The 26641-nt window shown below is 40.8% G+C and overlaps 1 protein-coding gene across 1 annotated transcript; it reads right to left on the bottom strand.

The window, feature by feature from the left end:
* Positions 1 to 615: 615 nt before the first annotated feature.
* Positions 616 to 24734, bottom strand: oprm1 (opioid receptor, mu 1). The gene is made up of 6 exons (XM_044045075.1): positions 24157 to 24734; positions 5140 to 5486; positions 3516 to 3691; positions 2744 to 2922; positions 1814 to 1997; positions 616 to 764 (listed from the first exon to the last, which is right to left on the bottom strand). Exons 1-6 carry the CDS (start codon positions 24444 to 24446, stop codon positions 759 to 761), a joined length of 1182 nt encoding a protein of 393 aa, XP_043901010.1. The 5' UTR covers positions 24447 to 24734; the 3' UTR covers positions 616 to 758.
* Between the last annotated feature and the right edge of the window lie 1907 nt (positions 24735 to 26641).

Raw genomic sequence — 26641 nt, 5'->3', positions numbered from 1 at the left:
TAGAGCCTTTGTCCTCTCACGAGTGTGAACGATTGTAAAGTGACAACAGTCTGTTACGGGGGCATATGAAACCACCAGACCTAACACAATTAATTGATCTGTTTTTTTCTTCATCTTCCTCTCCTCACAGCTGCGAGAATTAATGATAAGATGAGAGTTGGGTCAAGGAAATTAGATCAATGAGGCAGCTCTCCTAAAAGAACAGAACACCATCTTATTGGAGACTAAAGTGGCTTTTATAGATCTGTATCTGTACATCTGTCTGTCTGTACAGTACATACACAATTCTGTCTTTCTAGTCTACATGGTAGGTATAATGGTAATGAAACATCCCTTTTTTCACAACTTCGTCATCAAGTCACTGGTCGGATGACGAACAACCAGTGCTGTTGTCAAAATTGTTTGTGCTCTTGAGTTTTAGACACATCCTGTAATTTGTGTGTGTGTGTGTGTTTTCTGGCATAAAAACTGACCTTGTCAGGACCAGTAGTCCTCATGGAGACCAAAACCTGGTCCTAATGAGACAGAACCTCATTTCTGAGGAATTGTTGGTGAGGTTAAGGTTAGGGATAATGTTTAGTCTGTCCAAATGAATTACAAGGACAGTTACGCAAACCTGTGTGTGCTTGCTGTGTATGTGTGTGTGTGTGTGTGTGTGGTCACAGCCCTGTTGTGACCTGTGTGACCTCCGAGTTGGGGTCATCATTGGTAACGCTGCCGCAACAGCGAGAGTCCACCGACGACCCCTCCAAGGCTAGTCATACCTACAGAGAGAGAGAGGATGTTCAGTGGATATTCTGCCTGTGTTCCGTGACATGACCTCCTGACCCCCACGGCCTTTTCTTACATTCATTCATTTTTCCACTGCATGTGCTTTGAGAGTCACAGGGGGAACAGCGGCTGATCCAAGAGTAAACAGCAGACTGGTGACCACACAGGGGGTCAAAGGGCCAACATACAGAGATTAAAAACCATTCCCACTCATATTTACACCTAAACTTTAACACTTTAGAGACTAACAGGGTCACAGCTTTGGAAATTAGAGCTGTGAAGCTCTGGATGTCAGTGAGGAAGCATCACAGGCTGCAGAAGCTTCCTTTACATAAATATTATGTTTTAAGGTTGGCTTTTATCTGTCTGTTTGTCAGCAGAATCACTCAAAAAGTAGTTTGGGATTATATTTTAAGGGATGTGGATTATGGCCCAAGAAGGAGAAATCATTAAATTCTACTGGTGATCAGGATCCTGATCACGATTTTCTTTTCAAAACCTTGCGAGACAGAGGACTGTGTTATTTATTTCATCTGTGGCGTTTTAACTTAAAGTGTCTTTTTATTTGTATAGCACTTACTTTGCTTTTTTTAAGGGGGGGGTACGATAAAGAGTATTGAAAATGAAGATGTTATTCCTGTAACAGTTTGACAGTAATAACAGTGAGTCTCCAGTCTGCATGTCTGTGGACTGTGGGAGGTATTCGGCGTACGTGGAAAAAATACAAACTCACACAGAAAGGCTGTGAATCAGACTGGAAGCCTTATCGCTGTGAGACATCAGTGCTAACCACTGCTCAACCATGCGGTGATTTGAAAATTAAAAATAATTTCACAGTCTCAGTTTAAATAAACAAGAACTTGCAGTTTTGTTATGTCTCAGATGATCTCTTGACCAATTGCAGTCTCTCCTGATACCTCAAAGCATATGCTGGAGATTTACTGTGACAATGATGCAAAACTACTCTTTAATGTTTAAAAGAAACAATTTAAATCTAGAATTGAAATATTCTATACACACAGAGATTAGCCGTAGTAATTACCTGTTGATTGGACCTGTCTCCTGTGTTGGCACTGTTGTGTTCACGCTGCGGGAGCTTGCGGCTCATGGCTCCAGTCCTGGACGAGTTCTGCATCTCTAACACTGAAGGACTCGGGGTGCAGAACTCACGGAAACAGCGCTTGAAGTTCTCGTCCAGGTAGCCATAAAGCACTGGGTTCAGACTACTGCAGGGAGCAAAAGTGAGGTCATAAAGTGTCATTAGGAGAGTGGAGTCATTCTACAGACAGGTAGGAAGAAATGTGCCTTCTCTAAAGGTCAGTGCCATTTGCTATCCAAATATTTATATTAACCCTTAGCGCTACAGGTGCACCCTTGGTAAATTGGGAATAATACACAAGCACTTATATGGACATGCTGCGGGTGCGTGTTTACAGGTCACATCTTTAGGCTTTACAAAATGCGGTTTTTCGTCTTCTCATCTGTTGTTGAGTCAAAGATATGATTCAGAGTAGCGATTGTTGTGCAGAAGTCCCCAAACTGGTATAAAGAAAGATTTTATTTTTCTTCACAAAAATGATTTGATGAGTACTTTTTGCTCAGGTGTGTTTATATACTATAGTCGAAGAAAATGGAAAAGAAAGATTTTTTTTTCATCAGGTTGCCTAAAGGTTGTGCTGAAAAAAAGGATATAAGACATATTGCAATAAGACTATAAGAATATAGCCTTATTTGAACATAGTTCAAGCATTTACTTTTTAACTGTGACCAGTTAAAGTCAATCACTAAATATGACAATGAAAATGCTCAAAACTGCTGAAATTTGAATTGACAACGTATTAATAGGGAATTAAACAATCATCGATTAATCATCAGACACTATTTGTCAAGAAATGAGGTAATCCGTTATGCCCGCTTGTTGAATTTCAGTAAATATGTTTGCCTAAGCCTTGGGCTTCTGCCAAGAGCAAACCTGTTTGTGTAGCCAAGGGCGATGCAGAAGTGCCAGGTGATCGTCTGCAGCGTGGAACTGGGGATGTTGACGAGAGTGGTGATGATGACAAAGATGTGAATGGGCGTCCAGCAGACGATGAAGACGGCAACCACCACCAGGACCATGCGCGTGATCCGACGTAGGTTCCTGTCCTTCTCCTGCGTGTGTAGGGGAGGTAACGTAGGTTAGTGCTGGAGGTCAACGGGGGTATGATGTCGGAAGTGACGACAGAGGCAGGACAGAGGAGATAAAAGAAGGAACAGTTGAGATGGAGACGGTGGAGGAGGTTGAAAATGGACAGATGAATAAGAGAATGGCAGGGGAAGATGGATGGTTAAATTGGAGCTGAGAGGGGAGGAAATTAGAGAGAATCAAAAGGCAAAAAGAAGAAAGAAAAGATGATGAAAGTGAAGAAAAAACACTTTGATCTTTAGAGTATAGCCTATACAGTATATCTGCACTATAATGTGTGCACACTCTTTGTATGCACTCGGAGTTGCAGCCTGTGATTGGAACATTATTCATTTTCCTCTGCAATTAACTAAAATGGAGTCTCAGCCTCTGGGTTGAGGTTTATTTCTCCTAATTGCTTTCTCTTAAGAGAAATGAGCACGTCCTATGCTTGTATTTTTCTTAAAACTCCCATTATCATGGAATTAAAAGCCTTTAGGCATCAATTGTATGAACTAAGTGGCTGTTTGAGTCAATTCTGGCTAATAATGCGTCAAAGACAAATATTTTTTTTCCTAACCTGGGAGCCCGACAGCATGCGCACACTCTTGAGCCGCAGGATCATGAGGCCGTAGCAGACGGTGATGATGAGGACGGGCATGATGAAGGCAAAGATGAACACACAGATCTTCAGCAGGGTGTCCCAGTACCATGAGGGGTGCGGGAAATTGAGCTTGCAGTCAACAACACTGGAGGCTGTGCAGGATGTGGAGGAGACGCAAACATCAAGCACATGTTTATAAATGCAAACTCTCGTACTCGCTTTTCTCTTGACTATAGCACTTTTGAAACATCTGTACGCCGTTAAAAAATGTGTTGGCTTTATCTGGCTGTGCACAAAGCAACTGTTTTGGATTCTTCATTGGCAGCATGAGGGCTGACAGTGTAAATAAATAGAGGTGGACTCTTACATGGCGGTGGGCGGGCAAAGCACAGGTGTTGAAGGCAGCTATTGTTGAGACTATTGTCGTCATAACTGTGGCTCATATGCGGGAATTACGACCCATAGGTAAGTTTTTAAAATAGATATAGTCGCTCCTAGTGGTTGTATGAATAACAGCAGTCTGGTACCTTGGGTGTGTTGTCATCTAGTAGCTTTGATGAGTTGTCCACAATCAGTGGTTAAAGCATTGTACTTTGGTGTAGTCGACATGGGTTTGACTCCCACGTTAGAATTTTAACACGCATATTTTTTATGCCACTATCTGTAGCTTACTGCCTAGCACTGTCTTTTTTAGCCTTAACCCTAACCTCACTAACACTTGTGCCTAGTTGAGTCAGCCTACCATTTTAGTCTCGATCTTGGCATGTTTTCCGATATCCAATAATACATTTTAAAGCCAATATCTGCTGATACCAATGTTACTTACCGATAATCTTACCGATAATATTGTGCATCCCTATGCATGACGCATTTATCTCCAAAGTAAACCACCCAAACAGAGCTCTTAAGAGAAAGCTGCTCACTCTATTGCTTACAAATGACAGACACTGCTCTTCTGACCTCCAGTAGCAAACAACAAGCCTGGGTTTACATTACGTTATATCGTTGCCCAATTCTAATGCGTGATCACGACAACAAAATGTACCAGTTTAGGAAAAGCCACTTATTCTAAATGTATTCATGCAGCCCCCCTGTCTGAGGTTTGTTTGTTTTTTAAAGTTTAAAGCACTTTATTTTTGTTTTTTTTAAGTGAAAATCAGCCATGCATACAGTATTCAATGTAGTTTGTTTGTGCAATTACACAGAAAATGCACAAATGGGATGGTTTCTTTTATGGAACCTGCTGGAGTAAATAATTGGTCTTTAAAGCTGTAATGCAAAGAATGAACCTTATTTGTTTCCCTACTGCTTTGTGTGTCTGCATTTGTTTTTTCTTTTGTTTCCGCGCTGTTGCTAAACCCATTGTCTACAAATGGCTGACAGAGAAAATAAGTGCTTTTCGTAACACTCTTAGTTCAGCTTTTAAATGCTTGGTTGAATAGTGGATGTCAGGGATATTTCCAGAAACATTAATGTCTATTGTGTTCCATCTACTTTACTTATTGTGGTTACCATAAATGAAATAAAGTACATATAATATATATATACATACATATATAGTATATTATAATAAAGGCATTTGAGTGTTTGCTATGCTTACATGTGGCAGTGGACGCCATAAACATAACAGGCAACCCGATAGCCGAGGAGAGAATCCAGTTGCAGACGTTGACAATCTTGGCGTTGCGGGGTGTCCTGAAGTCCAGCGCTTTCACTGGGTGGCACACAGCCACGTAGCGGTCAATGCTCATAGTGGTGAGCGTGAAGATAGAGGTGAACATGTTGTAGTAGTCGATGGACATCACCATCTTGCACAGCAAGTCTCCAAACGGCCAGGTGCCCATCAGGTAGTTGACACTTTGGAACGGTAGCGTGCTGGTGACCATGGCGTCGGCCAGAGCGAGGTTGAAGATGTAGATATTGGTGGCTGTCTTCATTTTAGTGTATCTGTACACAAGGCACAGTGCAATAGAGTAATGTCTCAGTTTCATGCAATAAATAAATAAAATAAAATAAAATAAAATCATCAAAGTCAATTATTTATTGGTATGAGGTTAAATCTAACATGTATATGTAAAGGGGAACAGTAGAAAAGTGCAGACTCTGTTTTCTTCAGTCAGTTTGAAATGCATCTTTCTTCAGAAGTTTGTGCTTCACACCACTTCCTGCGCAAATGCCATGCTAAAATGAAATGGCATTTTGAAACCGTCTTCCTTTCCTCCTCACCACATAATAGGATTTTGATAGAGTTTCTATCACTGAGGATCTCAAATAAACTCGAGGAGAATGTGTTCCATTACGGTATTTTCCTTTTTCTCCAGCTAAGTGAACCACTTTAAAGCCCCAAATAGGATGATATGTAAAATGCATCTTCACAGAACTGGAAAAAAAAGGGGGGGCGCCGTTTTCTTCAGCTTATGAAAAAGTTGAGTGTGATATGGAAATGAAATGACATTAAACAGTTTGCATAATTTGCGGCAGCAATCACAGCAGAATCCTGGGATGCTTTGTTAATATTCCAGGTCTCTTGTGTCAGATATTAGAACATTTGCTAATGACAGACATCTTGTTTAATCAGCTCTAATGTCTCTCTTCAAGGAGATGCCACAGGGACTCCTTGATGTTTAAAAGGTATTACAGAGAAATGAGTCATTTCTATGTAACGCAGATGTATTTGCACAAAGGCTTGGTGAAATGTAAACCCTTCCACAAATCATTTTAGGTTTTGTGTATTTCATGCCATCTTATCTACGTCTTATTCCATTAGATTGTTTTAAAGAAATTTTGAAACATGAAGGTTTGTGAATGACTAAAAAGGCTAAATTAAAGGTGAATAAACAGGTCACGTTCCCACTGAAAGGACAAACACGTCTATTCAAAAGTAGCTATTTGTCATCTGAATGAAAGATACTCTACAGGATATGGAGGATGTGATTTTACGGTCTATCACAAAGTTGCACTTTAAATGAAATGGGTTAAAGTGAGGGGGAGAGTTCCAAGTGTATCGAGGGTAATGGAGTGTTTAAAGAAAACAGAAGAAAGACATGACTCCATTAGCACAGGACGGGACGAGAAGAGGATAAAAGACAGACAACTAAGATGGCTCCACTGTTTAGAGCACTTGTCCGCAAAGACATATTCCATGTTTAGATTTAGCTTTGGGCGAAGCTGGATCACATGAAATAGACCTTAAATGATTTATGGTGAACGTAAAAGACCAAAGACCTCAATGAAAATATTTGTAAAAAAACAATAATCATTGCTCAGTTGACCTGACCTGCGTTGTTAATGTGAAATATACAACCTGAACACCTGTCGCCAAACATATGAGCAGCTATTCATTTAACTAACCTCCGCCACATTTATTCATTTAGTCATAGGCAAGTTTACTGTCTGGACCTCAGTACGAGGGCAGGACAAGCAGCCTTTCAATTATTTAATGAATTCGGGCCATAGCCTGCAGCTTAAATTATATATTTGACAGGTCAAAATGAAGTATGACACTTTAAACTGCCATGGGCTAGGCTACAATAAGATTACTAGGCTAAAATCATGACTTTTTTGAATTTTAAATCAGATTTGTTTCACTTCAGTAAGTCCTAGATGTAGAGCTTAAAAAATTACTCGATTAATCAATTACTAAATGCATTGTCAACAATTTTGATAATCGGTTTGAAGCTTTTTTCTTATTAAAACATGTTATTTTTAGCTTCTTAAATGTGAATATTTTCTACATTTCTTTGCTCCATATTACAAAGAAATCATTCAAACGGAATCATTTCGGTTTGTGGACAAAACAAGACATCCGAGAACATCACCATTACTAGGTTTGAGAATGTTTTTTTACCAAACGATTACTCGATTAATCGATTGCGAAAATAATCGTTAGTTGCAGCTCCACCTAGATCCGATATACACTATATGGACGAGAATATTTGGCCACACCTAACTATTAACTATTAAATTCAGGTGTTTCAATCAGGCTTTGGTCTCCAGGCCCCTTAGCTCCACTGAAGGACAATCTTTACGCTTCAGCATACCAAGACATTTTGGACAATGCTATGCTTCCAACTTTGTGGCAACAGTTTAAGGAAGACCCTTTTCTATTCCAACATGACTGTGCCCCAGTGCACAAAGCAAGGATTATAAAGACATGGTTTGACGAGTTTGGTGAGACTGGCCCGCACAGAGCCCTGACCTCGACCCCGTCCAGCACCTTTGGGGATGAACTGGCACAAAGATTGTGAGCGAGGTTCTTCTCGTCCAACGTGCCTGACCTCATAAATGCTCTGTAGAAAGAATGGGCACAAATTCTCACTTGGACAATGTTATTGTAAAATCTGGAGGGAAGAAGTGTGGAAGCTGTTATAGCTGCCAAAAGGAGGACTAACTCCATAATTAAGTACTTCATATGAATTATTTGAATATGTCCCTGTTGGTGTAATGGTCTTCTGTCCATGTAGTATCTATCCGATATGTAGCCACGTGACATGAATGAGAATCCATGCGTCTTTTTGCCTGATCACATGCACTGAGAGATGATGACAACTCTAATCCACAAAGTCCCAATGACAGCTTCTGTTTCTGAACATTAATGATTTTCTGTCGTTGTTAATGACGCATGCAAATAGGTATTGACTAAATCCACCCCCAACCGAAGTGTAAATATGAAAACACATGCTGCATAAGACCAGTTGCCAAACAGACTCCGGGAAGAACTCCAGCAAAACAGTTTGAGACAGAAAACCCTCATAAGAGAGAGAAATGTTCATTTTTGAGAAAAGAAAACAAAGAAAAATGCTACAATGAGGAGATGGTACAGGCTGTAGTTCATAGGAGACACTTAAGTGCATGGTATAATCTCTCCTCAATTTTTAAAAGACATATTTAAGAAAATGTGAACTCGTCCTTTCATTTCATTTTTCAAAGCACAACAGTAATTGTTGCCACACTATCCCATTCAAACACTTACCTAGCCATTGCCGTAATATAATTACCCTGGATTCACAAAGTGACAATGATACGTAGCACCCACTGGCCTTCACTTTATTAAACCCAAACTGTCACTCGACCGCCGAGTTAATTTGCTTCTGTTTGGATGTAGCGCTCTCCCCAATAATCCCAAATCCTCTTAACAACCAGAGATGACGGTTAGTTCATTAAAGTCTGATTAACGTTGAACGGTGACAGCTTAAGTGAGTTTGTTGTTCCAAGCTTTATTTGTGCGGGGACTGACGAGATACCTCACACCGCAGTAAAAGCTGTCATCCTCACACTGAGGACTGAGCTGGAGCTGAGGTAATTTCTAACATCCCCTTATTGGCTCTGCAGATGATTGCTAGTGTGTCTGCTGCGTGTTGTGCGCTTCCCGGGTCACTTTTTTTCCGTTACACCTGTTCAACTTCTAATTTGTAAATCTCTAATCTGCTAATCAGATGGCAGCAACTCAGCGCTCTTAGCATGTAGACATGGTCAAGTGTACAACAGCAGAAGTGACCACATGGGTCACTTTATTAGGTACACATAATACACAGAGAGGTGTAAGTCTGAGGGTCCAATCACATGCAGCATGCTGTCGGAAGGTGAACGGCCTCGTTTCATTTGAATCAGTCAAAGTGTCGTTATTGATGTATTGATTTTAATTTTAGGCACTGCCCTAAAAGACTCAATTACTCAACAGGTGATCCCACCCCACCCCCACTGCTGCTTCCACTGCCCACGAGCTGCAAGCATGTTCAGCAGTAGAATCCACTTCTTAAAACCTTTCATGCTCAAACTGTATGCAGCCATCTCGAGAAGAATCACGAGAAGTTAGCATTGCGTGAAGGTATACGGCAATGGGTTGACTGTATTAGACATTCATTTACGTTGAAAGGCTACTTACCACACTCATTTAAATATAAATACGTGTCTTTTTATTATATTCCCATGTATTTATCACCATTTATACAAAGGAGTCTCCTAAGTTACAGTATATAGACAAACGCTGTGTGCAATCTTTAGTGGAAGTGTTTCTGAGAGCATAGGTTGTTTTTCAGGAGAAAAAAAAAACGTATTTCTAAGTGTACAATTGTAATTGTAGTAAAGTGGTAACATGGTTTTCAAGAAGGCAGTCAGGGTTTGAAACCTGACAAAGGCACTTGGGTTCAAGTTGGGGCAAAGTTTCAGTTACATTTCACTGATGTAAACACATCGTTTCTCATGCTTGGTGAAGTTGGCGTAGCTTTGGTTTTTCCATTAACCCAAATTATGGTCTCTCCATACGCCTAACTAAATAATCTGAGAAGGATAATGATAATTCAATGTAGCATATGTTGTTGAATTATCATGGGATATGTCTTTTGTTTAATCATATCACACTATAGTATTTTTTAACAGTAATAGTGTCATTTTTTTGGGGTTTCCTAAAGAGAGCTATTCTATATTTCATATTTTAGCAAATTAAAGTCTTTCATGAGCTGTGCCTATTCTTATCTAAGAGTGACAAAAGGAGATTAAACACAAAGTGTGACATTCACGACGATGACAAACATTAATAAAGAGGATAGCGATCTTCTGTCAAATGGCTTCTTACTTCTCAGATAAGAAAATGAGAGCTCTGTTCACAACATCTATAACAACTATCTCATTTCATTCACAGCTCACAGTGGGTAAGAGGTCACAGGTCCCTAGTGGATCATTATTTACAGCAGGCTGTCCCTCTATTATTTGGGTGATAACAACTGTGTCAGTGAGGCGAGACCAGACAGAAGTTACATTATTATGCTGCTTCTGTGAATAAACAACACACATTTTATTTGTCTCTAAACTGCAAACATCCAATGAATACAATGGGGTTTCAAAGGCTACATGTCCTAAAACGTATTCAAGCTCAATCAGTCCTAATCTGAGGTAAAGAATCTAGGCCAATCCCTTTATCCTCTTCACAAACGTGTCTGGTTGTCGAATACAAATGTTTCTTCCAATTTTAATTCAGCTTCATAAAGCTCTCTTAAAACACAACTCACAAACTTGCGTTAACTTTAGTTCAGTATTCACGATGTAAGATGGCAAGGATGCAGAACACAATATCAAAATCCATGACTAATAATACAAAATAAAACAATTCCAAGAAGTATATGACAGATCCTTTCTGTAAACAATCTCTGACATTAAAAATAGGTCAATTAAAACCATAAACCCTGGGTCAGATGTGTTTTATAACTTACATCCTAAATTGCAATTTGCTAATTGCGTATCTCTGATTTGAAAATGATCAATCATCGGCAGCCCCGACAAAAACTCTCCACTGATGTCAATACATGTCACAGGTGCTCTCGGTAATTTCAGACAAATCTCAGCTGTTCAATAACAATAACAGAGGGAGTAGAAGAGGGGGAAATGTTTATTTCGGGCTGCAAATAACAAGTGTAAATCTTATTTCCATCTGCTTCGATTGTTGAAACACAAAGGGTCACTGACGTGATCAGAGATGACCAAGCAGATGAGAAAATGCAGTGTACCCACACAGTGTCTCCACCCCCCCATGACAATTGTACACAGCATGAGTGCATTCAAACGTGCCTGAATCTTAAGTGGTCGATGACTGTTATCACATGTGAGGCTCGTGCTTCACCATGGCAACAGCGACGCAGTGGAGAATCGTGTTGGGTACATAATTATAAATGATCCCAATAATATTATATAACAAGAATAATCGGTGCCTCTCCCTTTGCGTCTATTTGTCTTAACCACCAACTGAACTGCACCTTTGATCAACTTTGAGTTTGGCGGGCGCTTGTACACGTTTCTCCTTTTACACACTTTTTTCCAAGCAGCACATGCTGTGACTTGAATAAGTGTGCAGTTTATTGTCACAACACCGCATTTGGAGTGGCGAAATACATAGTTATTAACATTAAACTAGCACATGAAACAAAAAACGTCTCCGCAGGGAACATTTGTTCATAACGTCGTTCGTTCCCAGTCAACGAAAGCCTCCAAATTTACGCAGGACAATACAAATACACACATGGGCGTGTAATGCTGACATTTTCGATAAATCCTCATTTGTTGCTTGTTGTTTTCTGCAATTATGTTATTCCATTCCCTTTAGCTGTTGATGTCTAATGGTCTCAGCTTGTGAATATTACACCTACTCCTCATTTACTGGTCACAGCCACTGGCGCCAAAAAATTATTTTAAATCTCAGCCGCGAATAATAAGCTCGGTCCGTTTGTTGCAGTGTAGTTAATGGCGCTGTAATGAAAACATAACATTAAAGGAATGAAGATGTGGCCTCTAATTTGTGAGGAGATTTTTTTGTTGCCGTTGTTTCGTGTTGATGATTTTGTGTTAACGCTTACAGACAAAACAGTCGAATAACTCCAGTAAACCGGAGAGAACGTATATATAACGTGTATATTTAAACACGGCACAGGAGAATAATGAAACAGACGTCAAGATTAAACTTGCGCACTTGTGGTCAACCGTTTGGAACTGAGGCGGATTAATTTTCCGCGGTTCTTGTTACACGGCAAACATAAACATAATTCATCATAAGGCCAGCAACACTGGACAGTGTATGTTCAGCCTCGTGCATGATTCATGAGCTGCTGCTGGGCGCAGATAAACTATTAGGTCCTAGTCACAGGAACAGCGTCTGCTCGTGTGCATAGACAGCTGAATGCTTGTGGCCCAGACAATAACATTGTCCATGCACACGGTGAGGAGCATGATGGATAAAGGTGCACAGGGTGTGACCGTGTGCATGTCTGAATGCTGGGCATGTGTGTCTGTAGTGAGGCGTGAGAGGACACTGACATTTGTATGTGGGCTTACTGGTGTTTAAGTTAAAAAAATCATATCAACATCAGCTTACACTTAAAGGCTTACTTCACCGATTTGCATGTGGCTTTGTATCTCTAGAATAGCAATAGTATTTTTTAAAAATTGTGCCTCCCTCCCTCAGTTTTCCACTGAGTTGTAAAAAAATCAAATTTTGCTGAGTCAAATGTCGCAATTCGCGTCGGTTCAAGGTTTGAAACTACAACGCCAGTTCCGCACCTTTCAGACTCACCCATAGGGGGATGTGTAAACACGGCGTCCGCCATCTTTGCTAACAGTCACGCTAACTGGCTCTTGCTCTGTAGTGAACTGTGAACAACAATGATCGAATGTAGTTTTCAAACTGACATGGCTGCAAGGGAAAAGACCTGCATTTCGCCGGAGCACTGGCACCGGCCAAGAAGGCACTTGCTTCAAATATTATTTCACATCTCTACTACTTTCCAACAGTGAAATAAGCCTTTAATTTATATTATAGTATAATAGTATATTATTATAGTTCTTCAACACACTGATGATCAAATGAAATCATCTGAATTCACCTGGAAATATTGACTCACGTCACAGTATAAACAGCGTTGCAATATGTTTGTATACAGCATATGTTGGTCCATGTCAGTACGACAGCAGAGACGACTAACAACTTGAGGTGACGGAAAATACCAGCACCTCAAGTACATGCGTGTGAGAAACACAGAATGGAAACAACACCGAGTTGTTTGTTCTGCTTTGGATATAATGCTCAGTACCATCTCCACAGCAAAATTCAACAGACACCTTGTCAACAGTGGCAGACGCCTGAATGAAAAAGGCTTCCACTGTTCACCGTGCCGTCAAACCTGCCCTACTTTTAGATAAAAGGTTGTTAATGATCTGAGCAGGTTCAGGACCCGACAGAAAATCAGTCTGAATGTGTCCGATTTCCCACAAACCCTTAAGAGGATCATTCAACTTTAATTTCTTTTTATTCAAAGGGTAAAAATGACTTATAAGGTCCATCATAAAAACCAAAGTAATGAACTCTCATTTAATAGTCAAAGTAATAAAAGGCTGCGTGAAATATGCATTTCACCTCCTGACCGTTAAAAGTATACTTTTAACGCTCCAGCATTACATAATTTGTCCTCAGAGCCATAAAGAATTTAAAAGAGGTTTTTTTGGTTGTTTTTTTTTTTCTAATAAACGGAAGAGCCACAGAAGGATGTAGCCGTCGGAAAAAAGACAACAGCGACAGGACCGCGGAGAAGAGAGAGGAGAAACACAACATAATAAGACCTATTTGTCTTATGTCCTAATGCTCCTGGAAATTGTTTCAGTAAATGGAGGTCATTAGATAGGCAGAGTTGGAGATATGCTGCAGTAGATGCAGAGTAAATGTTGGTAAATGGACACAGACACACAAACAATAGTGTCAGTTGCTGTGACACACTGATTTAAGATGCAGCTCTTATTCTGACTGATATAAAAGCACTTAAGAGGCATTTTAAACCCAGTATGTTGACACTTGGCCTCAGGGGGAGCTTAAAGCAAGAGGAGATGAAAAGAGATGTACAAATGTAAGTCACATTGATGCGAGCGCACTGTACGTGAACAAGCTTTCATTCTCAGCATAATACTATGATCTGGCTGCTGCAGGAGAAGAACAGCAGTAGTAGACGTAGCAGACCTTTTTCACCATGGTAACCATAAAAAACACACACGCAGTTAACTATGAGTAATGGTAATGCATGGAATGGTTTGGGAAAGATAAGCTCTTTGTCAAGGGTGGATGACAATCCATGCGTGGGTACGAACCCCCCACCCCCACCCCCACCCGTCAGTTTCACATAATAAACTTAATCTGACTGTATTTTAGTGTAGTGGTTAGCGCTCGTGCCTTTGCAGTTTGCATGTTCTCCCCGTGTGTGCGTGGGTTTTCTCCGGGTTCTCCGGCTTCCTCCCACAGTCCAACAACATGCAATATGGAGATTAGGTAAAACTGGACACTCTAAATTGACCGTAGGTGTGAGAGTGGATGTTTTTTTGTCTCTATATGTGGACTGGCGAACTGTCCAGGGTGCAGTTCCCGCCTATGTCAGCTGAGACTGGCACAGCACCACCCGCGCCCCTCATGTGGAGGATAAAGCGGTAGAAGATGGATGGATGGATGATTGTATTTTGGTCGAAACCAAACATTAACAGTTATTGTCACACTATTATCGCTTAATTATATCCATCGCCTGTCATTATCCAACCTCCACAACATTTTGACCAAATTTCACATAGAGAAAACATCACAAAGTCTGCCTGTTTGTGCTTTTATTCACTGCATTCAACTAAGGTGTTTGAGTGATGGTGAGCATGCAAGGACCAATAATTCTAAATCTTTCTTTAGGAGTCCAGTGTGTCACATTTATTGGTAAAAATGTAATATTTCTGCATTAAGATGTGTATGATTGCTTAATATTAAAAAGTGTTTTTGTAGCCTTATCTCTTAAACAAATAATATTTATTCATCTTCTATCGCTGTATCCTCCACATGAGGGTCGTAGGGGGCGCCGTACCAATCTCAGCTGACAGAGATTGGTTTTACTCAGCCGTGCAGTGATGACTCCCCCATGTTAAGTAGGTACTTTTTTTGTAGTGGAGATGCAACCTATTCGTGCCGTGTTGTGCCGAGGCGAGGCGAGTAGAGTCGGTGGAAATACGCCATTTGTTCCGTCAACAGTCTCTCCTTCATCTGTTTGCTTTAAGCTCATGTTTTAACACTCACTTTTTATCTTGACCATTAAAACGCAGGTAAAGTTCTAACCAAGTAATGGCTTTTTGTTTCAGGAAAGGGATTGATAAGGTGTCTATGCTGGCCACGTCTTTAAATGTGTTCAATTTGTCATAGTTCCAAAATATTCTGTCCCTGAGCCCTTGATTTACAATAACAGGTCAGAGTGTTTCAAAGGCGGAGGATGACAGAATGAACATTTATGAATTTAAAAGGTCAAGAGACAATCGTTCGCAGTGTGTTTCAGTAACATAGAAGGATGGAGGAGTGTTGTGACAAATGTGCTGGTATTCCAGATGAGGGACTCGGATAAACAAGTCGTGGTGATACATTCACACAAGCACACGATGAAGGATTGCACACAGAATCACACGCACTGTCAGTACTGACAAACGCAAACAATCGCTCACCAAAAAGTATTTCCTACATTTTCCAACTGAGCGTTAATGTTTCCAGTGACAGCGGGAGTTCAGTTAGACAATAATATCATCCGGATTTTGTCAAGTCTGATAAAAGATGTTTCTGCGTGTGTTTTTTTTCTGTTTCAGAACCAACATCAGAATATTCCTGTCTGCCATCTGGAATCTTCTTCACTAACAGGTAGCCAGATTAATCAAGCCAATATTTGTCATATTAATATGTATATTCATATGTATATATTTATATGATATTTAATATGTGTTTATACATTTTATTTCAAATATATACATGCACTGCAGTGCAGACACAAACTGCAGATTGTAATCCCAGACCATCCATGTTTATTTATATTAAGCAACTTTGTGTATGATTTATAATGAACATTTGTTTCATTTATTATCATTTCTCACGCAGCCATTGACTGCACTGACTTGCACTCGGTACATATACGGTTTTATAATGCATGCTTACTATAATAGTGTTAATAATTTCCCCCCCGTTGTGTCACTCATATTTTGTTTTGTATCGTCTTTTAGGAGTTCACACATATTTGTTTTTGTCTCAGTGTCTTGAAATGCTGCCCGGCCCAGTCTCCATCTCTCTCCTCACATGCTGTGATGGAAAGCCAGTAAGCCAGATGCTTTACGTGGGATCTGAAGAGAAAGAGCGGTTCTCGACAATGTAAGACAAATATCTTTTAACTTAACACGTTCAGACACCACCAAGCTGTTGTGTTGCAACGTCACATACTGTACATCCACAAAGAGAGAAAAAAATGATCACTCAAAGGGAAATTTGATGAACAAATCAATCAATAGTGAGAGAAACACTCCTGATTGGACTGACAGAGGAGGCCAATGTAATCAGACAAACAACTTGTGAAGCAGTGGGGTGTAAACTCGCATAGAAATGTACAATTAATCCACCGTCACTTTTGAAGGTTCATAACACACAGCTGATTAAAAGCCCTCAAGGACATTTGTGTACAATTTAACGCGATAGGAACAGCAATTATCCCTCCGTCATATTGAGCGCAACCTGTCGTCTGTATGTTATGTGTTATATTTTTGCATATATTTGTGGCCCTGCTGGTTCCCCTCCATCTTGAGTATTGTTGCAGTGTAATTGATGATCTACTTAGGGCAGACTTTATGATCCTGTAAGATGATCTTAATGTTGTGTTTATTGAAATGAATTTAAATCAAGGACAAAGTCAATAAGACATTGGCAGCAATGACATTAAACATCCTTCATACTTCATTTATTTTTAGGGAGTCAAAGACTAACAAAGACACACAAAAATAATGCTCTGGAACACGATAATATGTAATGATGGCATAGATGTCAATGTCATGAATCGCAAACAACACCTGCCCACGTCACAGTGATTCCATCTGAAATGAAGGGAAGAAGGGAGTCTATCGGGTTGTTATTTAGGAACACTAGTAAAACAGCATCTGTTACTGTTCCCTTGCAAACTATATATAAATCAGCACTGCACACACTGGTGACCCTCAGTAATTCACCTGCCAGGTTTAAAGTCTGTCAACACATATGCAATTAACAGACGGACAGACAGACATTCATCTCTTGCATTTCTTATCAGATTTTGAAATGAGTATCGGATTATATCAGCTCTGCCTCTAAAATCTCCGATATAAGTGCTGCGAAATACGGGGGCTCTAAAAAACCCCATTAACATGGTACTTTCCTCCTGATCAAATTAACCAGAGACTGTATGAAATTAACATAGCAAAAATCGAATATTCTTATGTTGAAGGTTAAAATTTATGTAACCCATTGGTTAATAATAAATGGGTCCGTTTTTCTCATACCTGCTGTTGCTGACTATTGTTCTCTGTTGAAGTAATATCACTTGATCAAGCCTATTCTAACATGATATTGTATCGGATCGATATCGGTGTGTCTGGCTGCAATATCGGTATCGTATCGGAAGGAAGGTGAGGACAGTGTCTGTTTACATACATTTCTCCATGTAAGACGGGAAAGAAGAGGCTCGTTTAGCAATATTTCTGTCACATTTCTACCAATGTCTGAACTGCACACACTGGTGCCCTTACGGTGTGTTTCCACTGAGTGGAATCGTTCGGTACAGTATGTATTTTGTTGCGTTTCCATTTGAAATAGTACCAAAATATCCAGCCCCAACCGTTCCTATTTTCTAGTGCCCTTCCCTTGTAAGTACCAGAGTAACGGTACGGCACAGGTGGAGCTAGACCCACAACAGTCAGCTGATTGTGCGACAGAAAAACGTGACTCCCAATGCCTGTGGTCTATTCTCACACAAAGCTTGGCATCTTGTTGAGCTGCTGGATGTCCTCTGTTGTGTCACGTTCAATGACGTTGTTCGTTGTCGGCACACCGGTGCAACATCTCGCTACATATCTCGAGTCGGGCACAGCACACACCCCCACCGACCAAGCAAAGGTAGTGTTCTCAGTCCAAACGCAAGCCTGACCGAAGGCTTTACCGTTCCAAACCGTACCGTATTGTACCAAACAGAACTTTATACCATGCCAAGTGTTGCTCATGTACTAAAGATCTCCTTTAAAGGGTCTCTCCATGCCCTTGCCCCCTCTCTTTAATGCATTACCTCTGAACCTCTTGTGCACCCAAATTGCAGTGAGTTTTAGTTCTGTTAGATGTGCTTCACTTTAACATGTCAGCATTGATGTAGAAGAGAATGCTTCATAGTAAGTGGGTCACTTTGTAAATGATGGATGTAAAGTACAATAGAGCCCTTCAATTATCAAGTAGACGGGAGAGAAATGAAAATCTTTCCATTGTTCCCGCCACTATAATAACACTTAATTCCCATTCCAACTTTACAAAAATACAATCCTTGTATTTCTAAAAAAAAAAACACCTTTTCTATTAGTCTCTCCACAAGCAAGGTCTGTCACATTCTTCAAGATTTCCTAATCTTAACTGGACATGGGAAGCTTTTTTAGTGAGCTCTCTTTTCCAGTGGTGTTACAAAGAATATTACTTAAGGAACTAATTGCATCTCTGCATGCCCTCTACTCATTAGTCTCTCCCTAACAATAAAGTACAATGTGTTCAGCATATGGAATTTCATTATCTGACACTGAGAAGCTAAAATATATTTTTCTTGACACAGTATTCTAAGGCAAACAAAGAAATGGCAGCATCAAATCCACAGTTCTCAAGCTCTCTGCTGTAGTTATTAGTTAACAGCCATCGCGGATGTAGTACACACTAACTGGGTGTTTGGCGCTGTATAGCCGTTACAGGACTGAAGGTCAGAGTGCAGAATTTACAAGTGTTTACAAAGGAGTGGAGAGCAAACACGGACGATGAAATGCTGTTTCTAAATGACTGATGATAATATGGGTTGGCATAAGGTTCTGGGCTCCCGGAGGCTCCAGCAACTGTTGTTGATGCAGTCGATTCTGTTTAGTAGCTCTTCTGTGTTTAGCTGAGACAAGCCATACAAGGGACGCTCGTACGCAGCACAGCAAGACAAGCAGAAGTCGCACACTGTGTATTAGCGCTGAAACAATTCGATTACTTATAATCGATTACTCAATTAATTGACAACTATTTTGATAATCGATTAATCGGTTTGAAGCTTGTTTCATGATTTCTGATTGTTTAAGCTTCTTAGATCGGAATATTTTCTTCATTTGTTTGCTCTGGATAACAGAGATTTGGTTTGTGGACAAAACAAGACATTTGAGAACGTCATCATTTCCAGGTTTGACGACAAGATTTTATAAGGTTTTCTGATATTTTGTGGACCAAATGATTAATGGATTAATCGAGAAAATAATCAACAGATTAATCAATTATGAAAATAATCATTAGTTGCAGCTCTACTGTGTATCATGCATGAGGATGTTTGTGACCAAAGCTTTCTAAACTTTCTACATGTAAGACATTCATTACTTTAAGTTATACAAATGGCCATGATACTGGAAGTCATCCAAGATTAAGAAAGCATGTCACATTAAGGACAGGTAGGTAGGAAGACTCTTAGTGGCGCTCAACATGCTAACAACTAGCTGAATGCTAAAATGGAAACTGTAGTCTACAAAACAAAATGCAGTGTTTCGCTGAGAAGTTTGTCGCCCCTGAGCAGAGAAACTTCAGTAAATACATCAATTGTTGTAAAAGTGCTCGTAAACTGGGACAAGGACAGTAATCCAAGTGAATGACGTCGTCGAGCTACTTGACTTGACTTGACTACCTACTTGATATATTTTGAAAATTGCCCTAAATTGACATGGGTCATTGAAAGTGCTTGACTTTTTGTACAAGTTAAGTTGATATTTAGGTAAATGTGTTTGTTACAATTCCACCTACTGTTTCCTTGCATTGCTTGATATACATACAGAGTCGTAATTACTGCTGTGGACACTGTACGCCACCTCTCTCTGCCATTAATGAGAGATTCCAGGCAGAACAATGAGTGACTAACGTTTAAGCAAGCGAGAGCAAGTTACGTGACGCCTGGGAAATGCAAATTCCAACATCTCTTGCTCACCCGAAGAAAATTGCTTGCCCAAGATGCCAAGAACAATCTCTTGGCCAGATGCAGAGCGTGCTGCAAATCAATAAATGTGGTGGCCAATGTGCGAATTGGAAATTGGTATTAGTGTACTTCCTCGTAGATCCATCTTTCCGTTTATGCAGGATTGGTTTTTCAAACTAACGGGCAACCTTGAGTCTCCACGGAGGGAGGTGAAGATGGGTCAATACTTTCATATTAGACTGTAGTACCTGTATTATACAATAGTTGAATATCTTACACACAGCCACTTTAAGCTGTGTGTTCTTGTTTTTAAAAAACAACAACTACATTTAGCACTAGTTCGAGCTGAAGGGTTGTAACACCCAGTGAGTAATTTGTGTTAATGAGCGGGGAGTCATTCTCTTTCATCCCACACAACTCACCTGATAATTGCAGTTAATAATTACAGGCTGTAAACGTGATGCATCAGAATTAGACCCTATTTCATCCTACATCATTTTACATACATTTTCACAGTACGTGCACGCTCATATGGACAGGGCAGGGTTTTTATTCTTTTGCTGTGATCAGTCTTTGCTTTCTATGAACATGAATTGTGCAGCTCAACAGAAGCTAAAATGAGGCTTTTGTGGTCTGAGACGGACAAATCATGAGGTTGTCTTCCAAGGTTGCAGTCCCTCTAGTGCCCATTTCCCTGTTTGTGTTTACGTCCACAAGACGAATACAAGGACATGTGAGTGGGCTCACTCAATTCCACTTTCAAATTCAAATTTCCAAGGAAAGCAGCCATTAGGAGACACAATTGCAACGACTAATAGCATTTTTGAAGCATGAACACTTGAACAAACAGTTCAGACTTGAACGATTTTAAACATATCCTACAAATTTGGATTGTGGGTTGTTGTCGTCGAGTGGAATGTTAGTTCTTGTCCTGTCACATGGTGGAAGCTATGAGAAAGTAGAAATATGGATCAATAGGCGTTCCACTCATCAATTGATTGCACCAACTTTTTCATTACATCATATGAGCTATTAACTAGCACGTAAACAACAGCGACTCAGATGTTCAGGGGGAACTTGGACATCAGAGAGCTGAGTGAGTCCCAAAATGATTTTCCTGATGTGAAGGATGAACAGAATAATACAGTCTCACATTTGTTGCACTGTTACATTACAGAGACACTCGGCTACTGAATGTGACCAACTATGTAGAGCAGCTCTTGGAGCTGGATGGGAGAGCGAGGCAGGGTACTCATCACAATCAAAACACCTCCCGGCGTTTCCATGGTAACAGCAAGCACTCTCCACTGGCGGCATATTCCTCGTGGAACCTGGTGGTTTCTGCTCAACCGCAACTGATTTTTCCAATTGAGTGTGCAGATCTCGACTCATGTGTTTGTTTGCACATGAGAAGTTTGCAGATGTAAGTGGGGAGCAAACAGACGAGGGACAAAGAGGGTCGGCAAATGGACGGAGCGATAAAGAGAGAGAGAAAGGGTTTATGGCTCTAAGGTTATCATTGTTCTGACAGGCAGGATGGGAAAAACATCCCTCATCGACTGCCGTCACTATTTAATCTAGCTAAATTGCATTCAAGGCAATGACTGTAAAGCCGGGGACGAGGAGTTCAAGACTACATTTCCATTTACAAGTAAATATCCACTAAGTGTCATTAGCTAAATGGCTGTTCGCTCTCTATGTGACGACAGAGAGAAAAAAAAACACAGAGAGACAGGCAGAGGAAAAAGACAATGATGAATGATTATGATGCGTGTTTCTCAGAGGAATGAGACACATCCTACTAACTACCCTAAAGATTTATCATAAAGATCTGAAAGTTGCTGTCAAAAACACTCTCACTCACACTGGAAGAGAGAGACAGAGAGCAGGAGAGGACGAGCAGGGTGTCCGAAATCCATTCCCTCAGTCATGGAGGAGACACCAAAAGCTCAAGTGCCGCACTTCATCATCCATAATCTGCTTTGTAGACAAACTACTTCAGAATACATAATGCAAGCGCGTGTCTACCAGCACACGCACATCATCAACCCCTGTTGATTTAACTTCCATCTGGCTGATGCGCTCCCTTTTTTTGACTTCCACTTCATTTTGCTGCTGTGACAGCACCAGGGGGCGATCAGTGGGAAGCAATTTGGGTAGAAAACATCCAGCAGAGATGCAGAAAACTTTAGTAAAAGCAGAAGCACAGGAAGCATTCACGTCTGCTCAAACCTCTGCCAAGGCTGCTCAGCTCTCACACTGCAGTTTTAATTTCTTCCTCAGGCCATAACCTAGATCTCCAGGAAAATGTCATAAAAATGTGTCTTGTACTTTCTGAGTTTCTTGAGCCCGTTCAAAACGACACAAAATGGAGACGTGATCCCCTCCTTTTTCATGGATTTCTCCAATAAGATGGTGTCACCTGTCCTGTACAAGTTCAGCAAAGCAATTCTCCACTTGGCCAAAGTCAGTGACTCCATCAGACAAATAAAGATAAATAAAGATGGCCCACTGCCCCCTTTATGTCCATTTCCCCCACTTGTTAACCTTTTCACGGATCCCAATGAATCGTTCTCCCATCAACACTCCACGCATGTCCACTTCTTTGCTTCTGTCCATCACTCACCTCACTTCAACTCCCCCCTCCCTACCTGACTCTCTATCGCTCCCTGTCCCACCAATCTGTAGCCTTTTTTTTTTTTATTACCTGAAAGATCCTCATTAGGAAGGATGTACAGCTTCAGCCAGGGAGCATGTAACCACAATAAATGTCAAATATGTGCATGTGCAATTACAGGCCATTAATGAACTCCAGCTCGTCACATTGAAATATACCTGTGAAGACTTGAAATCATAAGCACAGTAGGGTATTTTCTGTGTAAACAACACAAAAATAAAACCAGTACCAGTGATAATAATGATGATTAAGAGTTAAAAACAAACAAACAGATTAAGTCAAATGCTTTTTTAATGTGTCTCTAAATGTGAACAAAAATAATGAATCCAGTGGGAAATGGCCCGTGGAATGGGGAATCTTGCCTTGACTGGACCTCATCAAATAATAATCATTCTTCTCATCTAAAAGTGACTAAAAGCTGCTGCTGTGATTACAATTTAAAAGAGCGTAAAAGACTTGTTTGACATATTAATTAAGCGGCTGCCCACGGGAATACAGTTGACATTTAGATTTTAGTGAGAAGCAGATTGAGGGCAAACACTGGAACGTTGAATTTCAATATTTTATGCGTTGTTGAGACAAGAAAAATAGTCGTGTGTTGGGCTGACTCTCGGAACAATAGCAGTACAGTTTGTTCATTTCATGAAACAGGATAAACTATAAGATGGATGTTTTTGTTTTGTAGACTCACTCCAGAACAGTGAAGGTGACATTATTTCATTCTGACATTGTGGATGAAGAGAGGGAGTGTAACCTTTATGAATCACATAAGTAACATCGAATGATTAACAATTAACTTTGGCCACTTTATTAGGTACAGATCACCCCCTAATAAAGTGGCAGGAGAGGCACCTGGTGTGGTCTTCTGCTGCAGTAACCCAGCAGAGATGCTCTTCTTTATGTCTTGGTTTTTGTCTTTCTCATTTCAAACCAGTCTGGCTATTACTGTCCTTTGACCTCCAGCATCACCAAAGACATTCATCTTGACCATGTCTACGTGCCAAAGATACATTAGAGCGCATAAAGTGGCCAGTTTGTGTTCATGAATATCCCTCTGCTTATATGGAGTGTGTGTTTATAAACCAGCCTTTCCCTCCTCTTCATCTCTGCTCGCCTTTAGTGCGCTGGAGCAACTTGGAGCGAGGACGGAGAGCATTTTTACGCACGAACGGCAGCAAAGCTGTCAGTGCTGTTTTCATACAGTCTGATCTCGGCCTCGTAAACTCTGTGTGTACACAGAACAACATCCACACATGCATCCACACTAGTAACAGCAACAGGTCGTCAGCCGTTTCCCTCGTGTTAGTTTGTTTATAAAGTGTTAAAGGTAAAACACAAAACACGAACAGCTCCGTGGATGAAGCGCATCCACGCACTTGAGTGTGTTTTTCAGGGAGTGGGCTACTTTGGTGTCTCTTACCTGATGATGATGTACATAACCAGCACGTTGCCGACCAGCCCCACCATGCACACGATGGAGTAGAGAGCCGTGATGACAATGGCGATAATGACCGGGTTGGTGTCGTCGTAGTTCAGGTGGCTGCCGGCCAGTCTGCGGTCCCCGTCGCATCTCACCTCCGCGAAGCTGGCGGTGTTGTTACTGTCGGTGAAGTTCCCGCAGAAGCCGCTGTTGTTGTTGTTGTTGTTGTTGTACGGCACCGGGAACTGGGTCGGGTAATTCACGCCCGAGCCGTTAAGTGCGCTCTCCATGGTCCCTGTTGGGTGCGTGCAGCAGCGGGAGGTGCGGCGGCTCTCTCGCCTCCCTCAGGTGGCTTGTCGGCGGACTCGGTGCCTGTGGTGACCCGCGGTGTGAGTGAAAGGCGTCTCCGCTGGCAGGAGCTCTGCGTTCACGTGCGGCGCGGACCTTTATGCGAAATCTCACCGTGTAGAAGAATGTGGCAGCGCGTGATATTCGCCAGCCTGCGCGAGTCTCAGTTCACTGACGAAGCTCGCGCGGCACAGCGACCCTACACGGGACAGAGGGGACGGCGCGAAAATGATTTAGTTCGCTCCCTTCCTTCTACCTCACTTCCCTTCATCCCTTCCTTCCTTCCATGCGCTTTCTTAATGTTTTCTCTTGAAAAAAGGAAGAAATATTTGATAATGTGATGGAGGGCGGTGGGGTGTGGGAGAGAAGGAGAAAGGGATGAAATAAGCTTTTCCCCTTGTTTCCTTCAAAGGAAAGGATAAGTAAAGCACATGGAGGAAAGAAGGAAGGAAGGGAGTAAGGAAGGAAAACACTCCACCAACCTCCATAATGTAATCACACCTTCCATCCTAAGGATATGTAAAGCACATGGAGGAAGGAAGGAAGGGAGGAAAGAATGAAGGAAGGAAGGAAGGAAGGAAAACACTCCACCACCGTCCATAATGTAATCACACTTTTCTTTCTTCCTTCTTCTCTTCCTCACTTACAGTCCCCTTTATTCACTCCTGTATTCCTTACTTCCTTCACTTCTTTCATTCCCTGCTTCTTGCCTCACTTTCTTTCCCCCTTCCATCCTTGCACTCATTTCCTTCTCACCTTTCCTAATTATATAAATATGTTCAAATAAAAAAAGGAACCAGTGTATGTATTCAATATTAATAACTCATAAAGAATGAGTTTTAAATGCTTAATAACCAGGTATTTGCACTTAAACCTGTTTAATTAAAATGCATCATGGATGTATGTCAGTACATACACTGAATGTCAAGTAGCCTAAACTATACATAAATCTGATTTCTGCATTTAAAACGGTTTCATTTGTGTTTGACTCACAAAAATGCATCACATTGAGTTTATTAGTCTATTCACATGACATCTGTGGAATACAAATGAATGGGAGTTTTATTGAAATACATACATTGTAAATATTAGGCCTAAATATTTCTGAGTGTTCATCCTTGTATTTCTTCTTTCCTAGTTCCAATCATTCCTCTTGATCACCGTTATGTGTGTGTTTTATGTTGTTTAATCACTATTTACAGTAAATCTGTTTAATTGTAGTATCATTGAGAGAGACAATACAAGAGAAGGGGAAACCTTTTGATAAATAAAAAGTAAGTACAGCCTCACAGACATAAAGAGACAGTAATGGATGTCGAGGAGGGATCTGGGGATTATTTGTCAGGTTTTGTCATGCGTGTACAGTACACGTAACGCTTTAAGACTCTCCCCACTTTGTGATTTCTCTGTGCTGTATTCTAATGAGCGAAGCCGAGCGAGGAATGTGGCAGTGTAATCCAATAGGGATTGATTTTAATCAAGATAATGTCCCTGCTTGTCTCATTACAGTTTCAGAGAGGCACGAATTGGGCAAAGATCATTTGCTAAACGTGCTGGAGGCCCATTTTGGAGCAACACTGCTCAACACTGCTCAAAGTCGACATTGATAAGTTTCTACGGTGGCTGTAATCAACGAAACCCCCAGAATAAAATAAGGAAAAGTCAGCTAATTACAGTCTATCCTTGAGAGAACAGAGAGCGCGTTCTGTCGGCTTCGTGTGAGAGAGACTTTTAACACTTTGCGAACACATTGGCTTCTCTCAGTTGAATTGTGACCATGTGTTTTGGTTTGATATTGTGTTAAGTAGATGTACTGTATGCCCGTGGCCGTGATGTTTGCCTTGAAAATAATATACGCAAGTAAGGTCAACTTCACTTGGCTGTGTTGCCGTGCCGATGGTCGTATGATTCAGTCAGTGGTGCGACGAGACCCAGCAGAATTACTCCAAGAGGCATTCAGTCATTAACAGTGGCAACGAAGCAGATGGTTCAAGGAGATGTTTGGGTTTTTTTCCACGTCTATTCTATTACAGCAGGGAATTTCACTCTGAAATGACAGAGGTTTGAAGATATCCACTTTATTTATCTGCTGAGGACTCACAAGGGTGAGCTGAAAAGTTCATCTGCTGACCAAATT

This window comes from Solea senegalensis, linkage group LG15, assembly GCF_019176455.1.
Source record: "Solea senegalensis isolate Sse05_10M linkage group LG15, IFAPA_SoseM_1, whole genome shotgun sequence".
In the NCBI taxonomy this organism is placed as follows: domain Eukaryota; kingdom Metazoa; phylum Chordata; class Actinopteri; order Pleuronectiformes; family Soleidae; genus Solea; species Solea senegalensis.
Note: the sequence above shows the minus strand (reverse complement) of the source record. Positions and strands in the feature narration are given on the sequence as shown.